At 42.6% G+C, this 18471-nt stretch overlaps 1 protein-coding gene across 7 annotated transcripts in view; it reads right to left on the reverse strand.

Moving 5' to 3' along the window:
* FAM135B (family with sequence similarity 135 member B) overlaps positions 1 to 18471 on the reverse strand; it is a 446472-nt gene that overhangs the window by 226677 nt on the left and 201324 nt on the right. For all 7 annotated transcript variants that reach the window (XM_058443732.1, XM_058443730.1, XM_058443728.1 and 4 more), the window contains one exon: positions 7473 to 7568. In XM_058443732.1, coding sequence (XP_058299715.1) covers positions 7473 to 7549 — 77 coding nt within the window. In that variant the 5' untranslated portion in view covers positions 7550 to 7568. The remainder of the gene's footprint in view (positions 1 to 7472; positions 7569 to 18471) is intronic.

The raw sequence follows: 18471 nt of genomic DNA on the forward strand, positions 1-18471 counted from the left end.
CACCATGCGGGAAAGCTAACACAAAGTCTCCGGAATTTCCACAGCAGAAGAATGCATAAACAGAGTTAAGATCCAGTGTCCTATTGAGGAAGAGGAGGCTTCGCAATCCGGTTATGAAAGTAGAAGTCAGGGTCTCATTTTCTTTATAATAAAGAGGCTAGCAAAGAGAGGCTGAGATTACTTGGCCTGTGTAATCTTCACTTAGCCTTAATCCCGTCATTTCCAACCTTGGAATTACCTCAGGAATTTTAGCAAGTGCTGACACATCGGTCCCACTGTGAAGATTTTTTTACTTAATTGGTCTGGAGGATAAAAATTTCAGTTTTCCAGGAACTTCTAGTACACGACGAAGGTTGAGATTTTCACAGGAACTCTTTCAGCAGTGCTCTTCAACCAGAGTCATCCAGGGAACATATTAAAACACGGTCTCCTAAGCCCCTCAACCAGAGATTCTGACTCAGTAGGTCTGAGACCAGGGCCAAGAATTTCCATTTGTTTTTTTTTTTTTTTGAGATGAAGTCTCACTCTGTTGCCCAGGCAGGAGTGCAGTGGCACAATCTTGGTTCACTGCAACCTCCACCTCCCTGGTTCAAGCAACTCCCCTGCCTCAGCCTCCCGAGTAGCTGGGATTACAGGTGCACGCCACCACGTCCAGCTAATTTTTTTGTATTTTTAGTAGAGACGGGGTTTCACCATGTTGGCCAGACTTGTCTCGAACTCCTGACCTCAGGCAATCTACACTCCTCAGCCTCCCAAAGCTGGGATTACAGGTGTGAGCCACCTCGCCCAGCCAAGAATTTCCATTTCTAATGTGTTCCCAGCTGATGGGGATGCTGCTGGTCCATGAGCCACCATTTGAGTAGCACTGATTCAAACGGAACGTTAGGAATTTGGAATCATCTTCTATTACTATCATTTAATGAAGATTCATGTGACTCATCTGTAATTGAATAAATTTTGAAAGAAGAAACAGGAAGTTCAATACAATGAAAGATAAGCTAAATTTTTCTCCCAGTATGCACAGACCCTATGCTGGGCACTGGCAATGCAAAGTCAAATAAGATCAGATCTTTACTCTGAAGAAGCTCACATTGACAGAGAAGAAGGCAAAGCCACACATTACCTCTCTAACATTCCTTTTTTGCAGTTTCCTCTTCTGCAGTCTAGAAAGTCTGTGGCAGTTGACACTCACATCCCTACATCTCCAAGTCTAATAAAAAGTATACTGCAATAAATAAATTCATAAATCGTCTCACCTACACCCACTCCCCCATGCTTACTCTTCACTTTGACCATGAGTTGTCATCTTTGGTCTTTCAGGTGGGCTCAGCATTCTGATATCCAGGTCCCTTGTCGGGCTGACCCACATCCATCCTTAAAGTGACAGCTCTGCTGTTATTTCACTCTGAGACATCTGTTCCGACTCTGCCTAGAGACTGCATTCCTCCTTCTCTGTTTCTTCATAGTATCCCCAGTCTGTCACAGTGACAAGCATCTACCATGCATATGATGGCCATTTTCTTTTTTTCCTGATTTTAAATTTTAGTTTTAATTTTTGTGGGTACATAGTAGGTATAGATATTTATGGGGCACATAAGATGTTTTAATACAGGCATGCAATGCATAGTAATCACCTCATGGAGAAGATAGTATTCATCTCCTCAAGTGTATTTATGCTTTGTGTTATAAACAATCCAATTACCCTCTTTTAAGTTATTTTTAAACACACAATTATTATTGACTATAGTCACTCTGTTGTGCTGTCAAATAGTAGGACTTATTCTAATTTCTTTTGTACCCATTAACCAGCCCCACCTCCCTCTCACCATCCCCCACCCCCATATCTTTTTTTTTTTTTTTTTTTTTTACCAAATACCATTACACAATTTGGTGATGGTAGGGACCACTCATCTGATCATCTCCTCAAGTAGTATTGTGCATGGACTATGGTGCACATGCGAGTCTTCACTGACAGTCATTGGTTGAGTGACCCTTTAATTTAGGAGCCTTTGGTTTGAATGACTTACAGCTGTTTCCATAACCTCAAGTCACCTTCTAAGATGTGAAGAAGACGTTGCAAGGTGGACAGCGCATGCTGCTTGAAGTCAGACGTTCTGGCCTTCTCATTTGTTAGCTGTCTGTACTTGGGCAAGAAACTTAGCTTGGGGACTTGGTTTCTTCATGCCACAGAAGTTATACAGAGTCTTGGGGACGTTTTAAGGATAAATTGGATAATGTATAAATGGTATGACACAAGGTAGGATTACTTATTATTGTTATCTAATTGGGATATACATACCCCGTAAAAATAACTTCAAGAATTACTTGATGGTCATTTTCTATGTATGTGTCAGTCTCTCTCATTAGCTGGTAAACACCTCAATGCCAGGGGATCTATCTTTTCATCTTAGTGTTTCTAGAGCCGAAAGCAATAGCATATGCCAACTAGTGTCCTTGGGAATGAGTAGATGACCAAATAAAGCATGTACACATGTGCCTTAGGAATATGGAAAAGCTAGGGATTCCAAAAATCTGGGCTGAACACAATAGCTAAATGTCAATATACAGAAATGGTTTGGAGAGGAGGTTATATTGAGCTGGAACTTGTATAGCATAGAATTTTCAAGGGAGATGCTAGGGGGAAGAGGGCCAAGAATTGTCTGATGAGTGAGAGCAAAAAGAAACTGGGAGGGTTTTAAAGAGGGAAGCAAGGTGGTCACGACAACCTTTTTGGGTAGTAACTCCATTAATAGTGTTATTGACAGGTTAAAGACAAGGCTGTACTTGTAGTAGTGAAAATTTAGTTGGCATCTGCTAGATACAAAGTACCCTACTACCTTCTCTGCATATATTAATTAATGCCGTAAACTTTCGGATTGCCCCACAAGACAGACTTTGTCACCACCATTTTACAGGCCATACAATGTTGGGTTGGGGGAAGTTTCCAAGTCCTCAGAGCTCATAAATGGCAGACCATGGCTTCAAATTAAGGTCTGACCCCAAAGCCAGGTCCTCAGTACTTCCCTGCCCCTGCCTTTTTGTCAGCATGAGTCTTACTGCTGAATGTGGGGGTGACATCCTATGATTCTTGGTGACTGGTTTGAGGAAAAGTTTTCCCTTTGAGAATTTGTGTCAGTCCATATAGACTTTGGATGAAGGCATGTTGACTGTTTGCTCAAAGCAAACATCATTACGAGGCAGTGTGCATTCTCAGACTGGAACAAACACCCATGAATATAAATGTGCTAGAAGCAAGGAACTCCCTGATCAGGACAAATTATCAGGCAATATTCTTTCTTCTTTATCTTTATGCTTCCAACATAGCATGTTACAAAAACTGGAGAGGAGGTTTCTTTCTGGCCAGCTATGTAACAATGAGCTGCAACATTTGGATGGAGGAGATATTTCTCATCAACTACATAAATGAGGTGGAACTTGGAAGACCACAGTCAGGCTCAGTCTGAAAAAGGGTACTCTCCCTCTCTTGCAATCCCCAACTCTAATTTTTACCATCCCAAAGACCTTGTGAGCACACATTTAATCACACATCCTTGCACCCCGAAAAGGAACCAACTTCCCCAAAATCTACATTTCTTCTCTTTACTAACGTCAGAAGACCATTTGCTTTTCTTCAGAAGCTACCCTGGGGCCCCACCTTGCCCACCAGGCTTGGATTGCAGCCATGCTTTCTCCATGGAACACTTGCTGGATAAAGTAATTACACTGCATTTTAAGCACATTTTAAGTCCCACAGCTCCTGTGGGACTCAGAGGAGAAAAATACTTAGTACTTGAGCATCAGGGATCATGCCTGTCAGGAACACCCCTGGCAAATGCAGAATCCTGGTTGGCATCATGCCCAGTCTGTCCACAGCTGCCCGAAGGCAGGATCTAGGAGGCTGGTGGTTATCAACTGCAAAGTTTTGTTGCTGATGAGACCTTAGAGATGCCAGACATCATTACAAAACAGTGTGCATCCACCTGAGAGGTCTAATTCACTTCACCAAAACCACGCCCAGACCTGTCCATAGAAGTAACTGCAATCAAGTGACCCTCAAGCTTATGTAGTCATAAGATTATGCCCTCATCCACATCTGAAATATGTGCCTAAATACGCACCTTCCTTGAAACCATGAAATGCTAGCCTTAAGAGCTAGAAGCTAGTAAGAATATTCCTAATCTTCCGGGCGAGTGGTCTCCAACTATTAATGATTTGCATGTTTATCTGTAAAACCATTCTTGAGTATAAACCCCAACATATGTATATTTATTTATAAATACTATACATGTACAATTATACTCACATATAATATGCATTATAAATATAGAAAAAGGTATTTTAAAGATGAGAGAAGGATATAATAATCCATGTTTTAAAAATAGATATTTTATATATTAATAGATCACATAACATTTTGGGTTTTTTTCTGAGATGGAGTCTCGCTCTGTCACCCAGGCTAGAGTGCAGTAGCACAATCTCAGCTCACTGCAACCTCCACCTCCTGGTTCAAGCAATTCTCCTGCCTCAGCCTCCCAAGTAGCTGAAATTACACGTGCCCGCCACCACTCTCAGGTGATTTTTGTATTTTTGGTAGAGATGGACTTTCACCATGTTGGCCAGGCTGGTCTCCAACTCCCAAACTCAAGTGATCCACCTGCCTCAGCCTTCCAAACTGCTGGGATTACAGGCGTGAGCCACCATGCCTGGCTGATCACGTAACATTTTTGGTCTCCCGAAAAACATTACAGTGGCTCCAAGTTCTGGTTTTAGTTTAGCCTAATTTAATATTAGACATTAGTGGTGAGCATGGATAAACGAGACACTTCCCAAAAACATACTGATCTAGAAAAAAGGGAAGAGTATCCTAGGCTTGCTGAATAGGTGATGATTTTTTCCTCATTTTTCAAGCTTTTTTGCAACTCAGCAAGGGTCTATTCCTGTTTTGGATGTGTTATTTTGAAATATTTTGTTAATGGTGATTATTTTGTGTCTGTCAATATCTCAAGGCCCAATATCCATTTAGAATAAGGTGTGTTATAAGTATTTATGCTTACAAGTCTATATATCAAATAGTTTTTAAAATATAACTAAATCACTATCTACCTATTGTTAGATAGATTAGCTTATCATCTTTAATTCTTACTGTGTGTATCAATAGGCTTTTGTAAGAAGTAGGATAAATGTGGTTGGTTCTGGCATTTCCTGGTATTTAGTATGCTTCCATTATTATCTTCAATTCATGATTCATCATGGTATTAGACATTTTTCTATTTGTCTTTTCCTAACTCTTCATAACCAACGATATGAGGGTTAGTGAAGTTAAAACTAGAAATCAATTTAGAGCTGTATGTAACTGGCCAGTTGCACACTGCAGTATTTTGCAATGTCAGTCTGTGCTACAAACTCCCTCTTTGCTCTTGAGACCTAAGTTACTGAATGGGATTCTGCCATACAGAAACAGCAAGGTCCTCCACATCAATCTGGATTCTAATTATTAGTGAAGCTTGATTTCCATTTTTTTTTCTTTTTCACCAAAGCAATTGTAAATAGACGTTCTAATACTTTCTTTCCACATCCTGATGGCTGTCTTGTGCACCCTGGGGAGAATGAAGCCCACTTTGCACCTTAAATAATAAAATAATATAAAATAATACATGATTTTGAATGAGAGAAGCTTAGCTTCAGCTCCTCACTCTGCTATGTTAAAGCTATGTACTGTTCTACTTCTCTAATCCCAAGTTATCTATCTGGTAAATGAAGATAATACTGCTTAGTTCTATGGTTTGTTATGAAAAGTCAGGAAAAGACAAATAAGAAAAATGTCTAATATCATGATGGAAACCTGACATTATCAAAATTTCTTGCTTTTCTTGTAAATGTGAACCTGAAAAGCAGAGTGGAGTGGTGCCAAAGGAGCTCCCGAAGCAGTAGCACAGCCTGGACTCAGGAGTAGTAGCCCCAAGCCCAGGGCTCCTATCAATATACAATGTGACTTCTGATCAAATGAGAGGTGGACCAATGGCAACAGGACTTCCAGAAGGATGCACAGAGCTTTGCCTCATTAAAGCTCAGCCTCTGTGAATGCTGCCCAGAACCCCTCCTCATATGCCTCCTTCCCTGAAACAGAAAGCTGGTCTCAGAACCATTTCCCATTCTTCTCACTGCCTGGGGTTCAGGTCACCCACCAAAACCACTCAGCCTCACTGAATTTCATCCTTAAGTAAGTAGGGGCCATAGCACACAAGAGGCACTTGAAGCATTAAACTCAGGGTTATCTTTTCACAACTGGAGTCTAATCTTGGAGGTAGATTATTAAAATGTACATGGATTCTTAGTCTTCTATCTAGAGATGGTATCTATTTCTTCATTTTGAAGCTGGACTGGCCTTGTGAGCTGCTTTGGTCAGTGGAACGTATTAGAAAAACAACTTTATGCAAATTCCAAGACTGAACAACAGATTTTGTGTGTTTCCCCTCCTGATAGCCCAAGCCTGCTGGAGGATGAGAGGCCACAAGGAGAACCACAACAGCCCCGCTGGGAGCCCCAGACCTGTGAGTGAGCCCACTGAGAACATGCAAGCCACATCTAACTCAGTAGAACCGCCCAGCTGAGCCCAGTCCAAACTGCTTACTCATGAGCTAAACTAAGTTGTTGTTTTTAAGCCATTAAGTTTTAGAAAAGTTTGTTATGCAACAAAAGCAAATGGATAGATACCCCTTGTTTTTTACTAATTTGCTCTGTTAATTGGAGACTTAATTCAATTTCTATTAACTTTGCTTTTTGTGTGTCAGTAACATGTCAAAAGTAGTAGCAACCATCATGAAGACATGTAGTTCACCTCTGTGTTTGGTTTCGTATATAACCATTTCACATCTTGATTACTTACAATGAGCCTTGGAGATAAGTCTATCGTGAGGATTTATTGATATCACCTGCACGTGAAATGCCAAATTCAGACTACATCCTCAAAAACATGAAAGCATTATACTTCAATTATATGAATTGATGTTTGCAAATACCAACATTATCAGTTTTTGAAAGATCTAGGCACAAGTGTTACAATGCGTGGTTTTGAAGTAATGGCCTGCATCAGCATCAGTATTGAACATACTGACTCCTTTTTACCACAGCTACACGGGCAAGCTTCATTTTCCATCAATTCACTTCCCTTTAAAATTGACATATTTATTAGAAAGAGCCACCAAGAAGCTAGTAGGTAGAAGGGAGTGCAGGAGGGAGGAGATGAATTAGCACTTTCTAGTCTCTGTCAATATGTGGTTTATTTTCAGATGCAATAAAGGTTTGGATTTTTGACTTGGCAAGAAAACACAATGAAAATCTTTTCTTCATTAGTCCCAAATTTCCTATAATCTGACTTCCCCACCTCCACCTTCTTCCACGGAAAGAAACAAACATACACACACACACAAACTCACACACACACACAAACACAAATTGTAAAGCACACTTACCCTCTCTGAAAGAGATCCACATTATAAAATTTATGTAGCTCCACCGAAAACTCAACCGTTCCTTGTATTTCAGACATGATCTTTTTGGCTCATTACCTGAAAAACAAGAGAGAAATTAACAGCTTGAGATCACATCAGCCAGTCAGAGAGAACCTGGCTTTTACAACAGGAAACCAGTCTGACCAACAGGACCAACAGGAGTGGCATGTGCCCACTGAACGTCACCACTGAGGGTTCCTTTTATGGAAAAAGACACAGAGAGACAAAATGACTTGCCTACTGTCACAGCTTCTAACTAGAAGGGCCAGGAGGCAGACCCAGGTGTCCTAACTCCAAAGCTGAGTTGGTCCCCTGCCCTTTCCTATCTGTCAGTATCATGGAGAAAACCACAACATCCCGGCTGAGAGCACATCCTTCATGGCCAAAGGCACAAGAATCCCTGCTCTACCACTTTCCAGCTGTGTGACCTTGAGCAAGTCACTTAAATTCTCTCATCTTCAGTGTTCTCATCTGTAACATGAGGACTGGTAATAGCACATAACTTTGATAGATGGTGGGAAGAGAAAATAAACATGCCACATTGAGCACTTTGCACGGTCATCTGTGTAGTAAATACTCAATAAGTTGTAGCTACCATTGATAATAATAATTTAAAATGATTTTATCATTGATATTATAAATGCGGTCTCTAAAGACTGAAGGTGGCTGGAGCGATATCAAGCATGGAACATAGAGCATGTGGGTGCTGCCAGGTAGATGTTTAATCCAACTTGACAGGTTGCTGATTTTCCAATTAGTTGTTACTGGGGGTCAGTAACAAGAGGGTTGAATGGAAACGATGGGAGGAAAAAAACATTAAAACAGTCCAAGTCTGGGATGAGAAAGAAACCAATAGGTACATTTAAAGCAGGCTGGGTTTTCTGAGAATATGAAAGCATCTAGATATCAGGAATGTGATGAAAGGGAAAGAAGCTTACTTGTATTGAGCACCTACTACATTCTTGGTGTTGCATAAAGTATTCCATGTAAGTTGCCTGATTTTTTCCAACAAGAATTTTGTATTATTCCTGCCCCATTTTACATGCAAGAAAAAAGGACCAGAGAAGCTCTGACCTGGAGCCACTTTCTAACTCTGCAATGTGCTGGTGGTACGGCCTTTGGTAAGACCCTCCCATTCTCCAAGCCTGTTTACTATCACGTATAACAGGGATAATGCAAGCTACTGAGTAGACTCCTGATAGGATAAGAGGTAATGACTTGCAATATACCTGGCACCTAGCAGGATCTCAAGACCTGGTATGACCTCTGGGAAAGGAGAGAATGAGAGAGGAGGAAGAGAGGGGAAAGGAAGGGAACACGTGGCTCTGTCACCTGGCAACTGGTGATTCACACTTGGGTCTCCTTCCAAAGCCCCTCTTTCTGCCCCCAGATGCCTCAGGGACCAGACCATTCTTGTGGTTCACAGCGCAACCTCACTGCAGTTAACAGGGTCAGGCTAGGCCAGATCCCACAGATAAGAGCAGGAGGGATTAACTGGGCCTTAACTGCATCTCAGCTCAGGCAAATGTTTCATCCGGGAAATATTTCTAGAAATTCAGAAGCCTGCATACCAAATTAAAATCCTTAGAACCAACCTCTATAAATTCTGCAAGACAGAATTTCAATCTGGCAAACATGGAAAGGCCTAGCTCACAAAATGTGCCAAAAACCCATTTCCCAACGAAGAGCCATGGAGGTGCACCCTGGCCCTGCCCAACACACCGGAGCCAGTCAAGGTCAGAACCCGAGGCTCAGTTTTAATCCCAAGTCATTTCCAGTCAAAGCCGGATGGAGGGGCAAGTAAATGGAAGCCACTCTGTGCTTCCCTTCATAATCACATTAAACGTCAAAAGCTGCATTGTCCTCATTTTCTCATCACCCCACTCAGTCTGAATCCTCCAAAAACTCAGAGCTGGTAAAACCATCTGACTCCTTTCTTGGGGTTGTCAGCTTTCCATTATCCCCAGTGCCCCTCCTGATCTCTGATACTGGGGAGGAGAATATCTAGAAAGAGACAAAGGGAGAGCACGAACAATGCACCCCAACAGTGCCAGTGTGTACCATATACTACACACTGATGGGGGTTCCCTGCATGACTTCACACAATCCTCAAAAGCCCTCTGCATGGGTAGTATTGGCCCCGAGCCACACAGACAGTGGCGCTGTTCAGGCAAAGAGTGCCTATCCAGGAGGCTGGGTTTTCCATCTCCTGCACTTACTGGCAGAATGGCTGGGACCATGTTTTGGGGTAGAGTTAATATTTAGAAGAAAATATTTAATGCATGGAGAATACCACACAGAATATTCTTTTCTCCTTGAAAGATGCACCATACTATGCTGTTGTTCAGGACGAATGGGATAGAGTTCTGGAACTTGTAAACACAGACACAGCTTCTTGGGGGGAAGCTGCCTTTTCCTTTAAAATAGCATGTTAGGCATTATAACCAAACACCCATCATGCAGTGAGGAAGATGAGTTCCCATGTAAAATAGTTTTGTTTTTTGTTTGTTTGTTTGTTTTTGAGAGACAGTCTCGCACTGTCACCCAGGCTGGAGTGCAGTAGCTCCATCTCGGCTCACTGCAAGCTCCACCTCCCGGGTTCATGCCATTCTTCCGCCTCAGCCTCCTGAGTAGCTGGGACTACAGGCACCTGCCACCACGCCCGGCTAATTTTTCGTATTTTTAGTAGAGACGGGGTTTCACTGTGTTAGCCAGGATGGTCTTGATCTCCTGACCTCGTGATCCGCCGGCCTCGGCCTCCCAAAGTGCTGGGATTACAGGCATGAGCCACCACACTCTGCCCCATGTAAAATACTTTTAAAACTCTCTGTTGATTTTGCTGGTAACATCCTTGGTCCACTTTGTGGTCAGTAATCTAGAGCCATTTGTCTTGGTCCCAACCTTCTCCCCTTCTCTTTCCATCTGAAGATTAGTGGGAAGCTATCAGAGAGGTGGTTTTCAGGTGTGGTCCTCAGACCAGTGGCATTAGCAACACTTTGTTATGAAAACAAAGTCTTGAGTCCCACACCAGACCTACTCAGTCAGAAACTCCAGGGGTGAGGTTCAGGGATCTGTGTTTTCACAAGTTCTCCAGGGAATTTAGGTGCAAACACTAATTTGAGAACCACTGGCCTAAAGACAAGGGTTTTAGCATTAACCAGACCTGAGTTAACTTGGTTTCTTGTGAGCTGCATGACCTTGGATCCATTCCTTAACTTCTCTGTCCCTCATTGCTAAGAGGTCAAGAGCAAGTGTACCTACCCTATAAAAGTGTCTTCATGATCAGTAGGGAGACAGCATTCAAAGTGTTTAATATAGTGTCTGGCATATTGTTGGAACATATTTATGACATATGCACACAATAGACCTATGACACATACCTAACACACACATCACACTCATACACACAAACACACAGATACATACAATATGCATTGATAAAACACACACACACAAAGCTTCATCACACACACAAGATGCCCATGACACATACCCAGCACACACTGGGTGCTGAAAAGACTGTCCAGGAAAGTCCGTTCTCTGCCTCTGTAGGACTGAGTTCAGGTGCAAGGTTCTGAGAATGCATCGTGATGAGTGCAGTGAGAAGTGTCAGCATACATCATGCTCAGGAGGAGGGCAGGACATGATTCAGATCTCCATCCCCAGTACATCAGCAATCACACCTTGGGTAGGCCAGTTTTCCTCAATATTTGTTCCAAGAACTTCCCACGAAACATCGGAAAACCCAGCACTCACCCCCAACTTGAGCATGTACCATATACACAACATACCCAACCCAAAATACACCGGCACCATGTGCACACACACCACAGACATCTTCTCTGCACTAACTTCCTACTACAACCAGTGCCACCCACCATTCTAGTGAATTCAGTCATTCTGCTGCATTTGGTGTGACTCTGAAAAGCTCACCTTCAAACCTGCACTTCCTGAAAGCTGTGTGTCCAGGCACTCTGGCACTCTAAAGCACACGGAGCTTACAAGCAGACCTTGCCCTCATCATGCTCAGGGACTGGGAAAGAGTGATTCAGTGACAATCACAACGACAGTGATGACGGCTCAGGAAGAAGGGGGACCTGGGTCTTTGGCACTCAGGTACGGCCTCCCTGGGAAGGCTGGCTTCTGAATGAGGAGGCCTTTGCCATACCTCAGTCTGGGTCATCAGTGCAGATCTCTTCTGTTCAGAAAGTGAAGAGAGTAACCTCAGCAGGTCATCTCAACCTCAGCTCACCTGAAGTCGACACATCTGCCCTTGGTACTGCCCTTCACTGTGTAACCTCCCTGGGCCCCTAGTTACTGCCTGGTCCTCACTTAGGCAGCAACACCCTCAGCTTACACCTGTGTACAGACAGCTTGCCCCTGGTGCACCACATTTTAGGCAAACATGCCTAGAGAAGAGGATGGAGGGAGGGGCAGGATGAGAAGGCCCCTGAAGCCTATGTCTAGAGATTAACACAGGCATCATCAGATTAGCCTTCCTTGTGGACAGTGGAGAGAACAGCCTATCTCTAAAGCAATATACATACAGGCTTCAGAACCAGACGCCTGGGTCTCAATGGCCCTGGGTGACCTTGGAGTCATTATTATCTTCCTGGGCCTCATTTTCCTTGTTTGTAAAGTGAGGATAATAATAATAACTACTTCCTGGAGTATTGCAATAATTAAAACTATTAACATACATAAGGCACTCAGAATAGAGACTGGCATGTAATAACCTTTCAATACACGCAGACTATGTTTAGCTTTGTTACAGAAGACAGAACTAGGAGACAGGGTAAAAGAAAATGCAGTGAAATTACAGCCTTATTTGGTTTTCATTCACTAAAAAAAAATCTTGATCAAGTGCCCCTTACTGACCTTCCCTGTTCTGGGAGCTTTCTAGCCATCCCAGCTACCCAACAATGGACCAGTCCACATTATGAAGCAATGAACTCCCCCATCACTGAGAGTATGCAGACAAAGAATGAGGTCCCACTTTTCTGGGATGATGGGACCCTGCCTTGAGTTTAAAGGACAATTAAATTCCCCTTTGTCCACAAGGTTCTAAGATCCCATTACCTTCAGGCAGGCAATGTTTGTATTTGATTGATGAGGAAAAAAAGAGGCAGAGGGTAGGCTAGAGGACCAGAAGGTGATGTCACAGAACCTCAGTTCAGATTTGATTTCTGCCACTTACTAGGTTGACTAGGACATCACTTCATCTCTTTGAGTCCATGTTGCAGGAAGTCAGGGACCCCAAACGGAGGGACCAGCTGAAGCCATGGCAGAAGAAAGTGGATTGTGAAGATTTCATGGACATTTATTAGTTCCCCAAATTAATACTTTTATAATTTCTTATGCCTGTCTTTACTGCAGTCTCTAAACAAATTGTGAAGATTTCATGGACACTTAGCACTTCCCCAATCAACACCCTTGTGATTTCCTATGCCTGTCTTTACTTTAATCTCTTAATCCTGTCATCTCATAAGCCGAGGAGGATGTATGTCACCTCAGGACCCTGTGATGAGTGCGTTAACTGCACAAATTGTAGAGCATGTGTATTTGAGCAATATGAAATCTGGGCTCCTCGAAAAAAGAACAGAATAACAGCAATGTTCAGGGAATAAGAGAGATAACCTTAAACTTTGACCACCGGTGAGCCGGGCGAAACTGAGCCATATTTCTCTTATTTCAAAAGCAATTGGGAGAAATATCACTGAATTCTTTTTCTCAGCAAGGAACATCCCTGAGAAAGAGAATGCGCCCCTGAGGGTGGGTCTCTAAAATGGCCCCCTTGGGTGTGGCCGTCTTCTATGGTCGAGACTGTAGGGATAAAATAAGCCCCAGTCTCCCATAGCGCTCCCAGGCTTATTAGGATGAGAAAATTCCCACCTAATAAACTTTGGTCAGACAGGTTGCTCTCAAACCCTGTCTCCTGATAAGATGTTATCAACGACAATGGTGCCCAAAACTTCATTAGCAATTTTAATTTTGCCCCTGTCCTGTGGTCCTGTGATCTCGCCCTGCCTTCATTTGCCTTGTGATATTCTATCACCTTGTGAAACACATGATCTTTGTGACGCACACCCTATTCGTACACTCCCTCCCCTTTTGAAAAAAATCCCTAATAAAAACTTACTGGTTTTGCGTCTTGCAGAGCATCACAGAACCTACCGACATGTGATGTCTCCCCCACATGCCCAGCTTTAAAATTTATCTCTTTTGTACTCTGTCCCTTTATTTCTCAACCCAGCCGATGCTTAGGGAAAATAGAAAAGAACCTACATGACTCTCAGGGCAGGTTCCCCGATAAGTCCAGGCTTCTGCATCTGTACTTGGAGGGAAACACCTACCTCAGAGGATGATACAGAATGGTAACTAATTAAACCGACTTGTAGAGTATTAAAAATGTTCTCATTGTCAATAGGATATTGTTAAAGTACAGAAAAATATTTTGGAAACATAGCATGTTACTTTTCTTCCTTGAAGAAGGAGATGACTGGGCTATAAGCCCCTAAAAAGGAGTCATTGTCTGTTTATGAATTTCTAAGCACTCCATTCCTAACCTGGCATCTGGTAAACAGTAGAGGTTCACAAATACTATGGAACTAAGGAATAAATGGTAACACCAGACAACAGACTCTAGGCCAGAGTGTGAACATGGAAGAGGAACAGAATTCAGCAAGGAAAACAAAGCAACAGAAAATAAGACTGGAATCCTCTAAGGGTTGAAACAGTGATGTTGGTTATGACAGAAAAAGCAAGTTCTTTGTCATTACAGGTATCCGAAAAGGGGCTGTCCAAGAAAGCCCTTTCTCCACCTCTGTCAGGCTGAGTTCAGGCACAAGGTTCTGAGGATGCACAGTGATGAGTGCACTGAGAGGTGCCAACATGCATCATGCTTAGGAGGAGGGCAGGATGCAATTCAGATCTCCATCCACAGCACATCAGCAACCACACTCTGGGTAAACCAGTTTTTCCCAACATTTGTTCCAAGAACCTCCCACAAAAGAACAACCTGGGAGAATTAACAACAACAACAACAACAACCCCAGATCATTGAGTCCTACACTCAGACCTCCTAATCAGATTCCAAGACAGGATCTAGGAACACAAAGGCTAAAGTCTGAGCCCGCTGCTGCATCTGCCTCTAATGCCAGCTCTGGCAGAAAAACTGCACATGTAGCTGAGAGCTGAGCCAGGGACTAGCAGAATGCATCTATGTCCCATTTGTGTGGCTGAAAGAGGACAAGAAATCACCTCTGAGAAATATGAGCTGATTATTTTGTCAAAAATCAAATTCCTTTTCTTTTAGAGCTACAAAAATTGTCTAGATTTATAAAGTACCATGTAAAATGCAGACAGTCTAGGTGGCACCTGGAATGGAGCCTCCATAGTGTCTCTCTGTGTGTTTGTGTGTGTGTGTGTATATGTGTGTATGTAGGTCAGGTTTTGGGATAGACCAGCCAGGATCCAGATATCAACGTTACAATCTACCTAAAGTTACAAAACTCCCTAAACCTCAGTCTCCTCCTCTGTAAAACAACAAATAAATCTTTATCCCCAACAGGTAACACAGAAGGTTGACAACAGATGTCAGACCCAGCCCTTTCATAACACGTAAAGTTGAGGCCACCTAGAATAAATGTTAACACATCTAGTTAATTGTATGAGTGTTTCATTTTGAATTTTCTTTTTACTCTCATCATCATATTTCACTGAGCCTTTTCTTTTGGCATGTGTGTTGGTTTCCCTCCAGTTTTTCATCATTATTATCCAGAATGGTGTATTCAAAGACATTCAAAACTAGGCAACATGGTAGGGATGGGGGAAAGTCTTTCTTCTCTATTCCAAAATTGTGACCTGCAGGTCTTTCTCCCAGTAACAGGGCATGGAGATGGCATTCTCCCTTGCATTAAAAGAATCTGGAGAGACCTCAAAATTGTGGAAGACTGTTGTCACTTACCCGGTTGTCTGGGCATTAACTGGGTTCAGCCTTCAGTCCTTCTTTTTTTGTTTGTTTTGTTTTGTTTTGAAATGGAGACTCGCTCTGTTGCCCAAGCTGGAGTGAGGTGGCATGATCTCGGCTCACTGCAACCTCTGCCTCCTAGGTTCAAGTGATTCCCGGCTAATTTTTGTATTTTTAGTAGAGACAGGGTTTCACCGTGTTGGCCAGGCTGGTCTCGAACTCCTGACCCCAAGTGATCCGCCCACCTCAGCTTCCCAAAGTGCTAGGATTACAGACATGAACCATTGCACCTGGCCCAGGACCCAGTCCTTCTTCTCCCTTCCTCACAAAGACAATTAGTTGTCAGTTCTCACTATCATTAGCTCCTCAAATTCAACTTCTTATCTCCACCTCCAAAGCCATCACCCTAGGAATGCTGATCACCATCCTCTTTCCTGAATATTCCCACCTCTTCCATGTGCCTCTCTCTGCTCCAGCTTCATCACCTTCTGTGCATTCTCCACCCTCTCACTGCAGGGGCCAATCTTGAGCACCAAGAAGCTCATGTTCTGCATATCTCAAAAGTTTTCGGTGGTTTCTCTGGCCCTTACCATGATTCAAGAGGCATTGTGTACTCCATCTACTTCTTACTTCTCCAGGAACAATGCTTTATCCTCCCTCCCATGCCAAAACTGAGCTTTAATCTATTTCCTTTAGTTCCACAACATGTGATCTTTCAAAGATTCCATCTCTGTATTACCAGGGAGAACATCAATGCATTAGGGTGGCACTGAGGATTAAAGATAATCACATATATAAAGAACTTCAGTCATTGCCTACAAAACTGTCAATCACTCATCATCAGTAGCAATCACTATTTTTATTTCCACCTTCATCATAGTTGGCAGAAATTCAAAAGGTCCCTCACATCCAGACCTAAAGAACTAGGCCCCCATCTTAACTTTAGAGGTTCTGGTGTTTGTAGATGCCTGAGTAAATGTTTGCACTTTTCATCACAATATATCAAAATGTTTAATTAGTTATTTACACTTTTTAAAATGTACTAGAGCATTCTCAGTTGCCTCTGAGAATGTCGGATAAAATATTAAAACTGTTTTGAAGAAATATCATAATTCCAATACCTCAACAGATTTTGCTTGGGAAAAAAATATGTCACAAGCATGTTTTCCTTTCAAATGCAATTTTTCTTTAAAATTTCAATCTTCAGAGTATGTGGTCTTTGGAAGATTAAATGATAATAATTTGATCTTAATATATATCAGCATTTACTTTATGAAAAGGGAAAACAACATTAATGTTCTCAAAGGACTGTGTATTACAGAATTACAGTATAGGAGATGGGAAAGGCTCGGAAAGAGATCTCTCATGTACAGAGGAATACTGTGAGAATAGAGAAGGGATCTACCTCAGTCTGTTTTCTGCTGCTACAACAGAATACCACAGACTGAATAATTTATAAAGAACAGAAGGTTATTTGGCTCATGGTTCTGGAGGTTGAGAAGTCCAAGAGTACAGCATCTGGTGTTCGCCTGTCCATGGTAGAAGGACTGAAGGCACAAGAGAACACTCAAGTCAGAGAGGAAACTGGACCAAACTCCCTTTCATAACAAACCCAGTCTGGAGAAAACTAACCCACTCCCTCCATAACACCATTACTCTATTCATCTTTTAAAGGCTCCACATTTCAACACTGCTAATAACAATGAAATTTCAATATGAGTTTTGGCAGAAATCAGAGCAGGATACCAGAGCACATATGACCTAGCAAGTTCTTGGGATAGCCACACTCAAACCCAGATTACCCTGTCAGAATGTGCTGCCTTTTCTCTAGGGTCCAAAAGAAGCAGCAGAAATTACTCTCCAAAGCATGTATCTGCATTCAGTGATGTCCTTCTCCCCAGGGGATTTACTCCATGCAGCCATTCTAGCAAGGTAATAACTCTAGTTTGTTGCCTCGTGTGATCACTGCAGGGAAAATCTGCTCAGTGTTCTAGGCAAATAATCTTATTAGAGATGGAAAACTGGTACTTCTTCATTAAGAAGGGAGGATCCCCTAAGCACTCTTTCTTGCTGTGAGAGCATCTCATCCACATTTGACTCCCAATCTTGGGTCTCACTTCTGTGTGGAAACTTGGACAAGTCACATAACATCTCTAAGCCTGTTTACATGCAGAATTGGGGCCAGCTTCTTATAGCACCAGGGACACAGGAAATCTGAGCCATCGACCTGGGCCATTGGAAGACACAGATGGGACCTGAGCAGAGAAAGTCAAGTCACAACTGTGGTCCACAAGGATAAATACCCTGACATAAAGATGCACAAAGAAGGCAGGAGCACCTACTGGTGGTGGCTGAGACCCACTGGGTCAGCCTCTGGGACCTGGCCAGTCCAAGCAATACAGAGGCCCACCCCTCAGCAGCTGTGCAGTCTTGGAGCAAGAATTTAATCGCTCTGTGCCTCAGTTTCCCCAAATGCAAGTTGCTTTGGAGTCTGGCATATGATAAATGCTTAATAAGTATAAGCTAGTATGATAAAGAAGCAAACCTAAAAACAGTTCTGTAGCAATGGCAGGAGAGGAATGATAATCCCCTTCCACCAATGAGTTACCTACACCCTCACCAACTCTGAGGTTGTTCAGGGCCTCCCTGCTGATTAGAAGCAGAGGGGAGGCTAGAAATCACATCTCTGACCCTCAACTACCACAGAAAATGCAGCCCCAGGCATTCACCCCCTTAATGTTGAAAAGTATTTTCTTTCCTTCAATGCAGAAATCAAAACCGGCTGTGTATGTTTGCTTTTTTTTTTTTCACATCTGAAGACAGTGCAAATAGAAGCATCCCACACAATGCCAAGTTCCTGTTTTCTTTGAGATTCTATGTTCCCCCTATCTTAGGCAGCATTTTAAAATTCAGGCATGCAGGCACATAAGATTTCACAATCTCATAAAAAGATAACTGACTCATAAACTCAGGCAGAGGGCTTGAAGTACC

The sequence above is a fragment of the Hylobates moloch genome, unplaced genomic scaffold, assembly GCF_009828535.3.
Source record: "Hylobates moloch isolate HMO894 unplaced genomic scaffold, HMol_V3 SCAFFOLD_9, whole genome shotgun sequence".
In the NCBI taxonomy this organism is placed as follows: Eukaryota; Metazoa; Chordata; class Mammalia; order Primates; family Hylobatidae; genus Hylobates; species Hylobates moloch.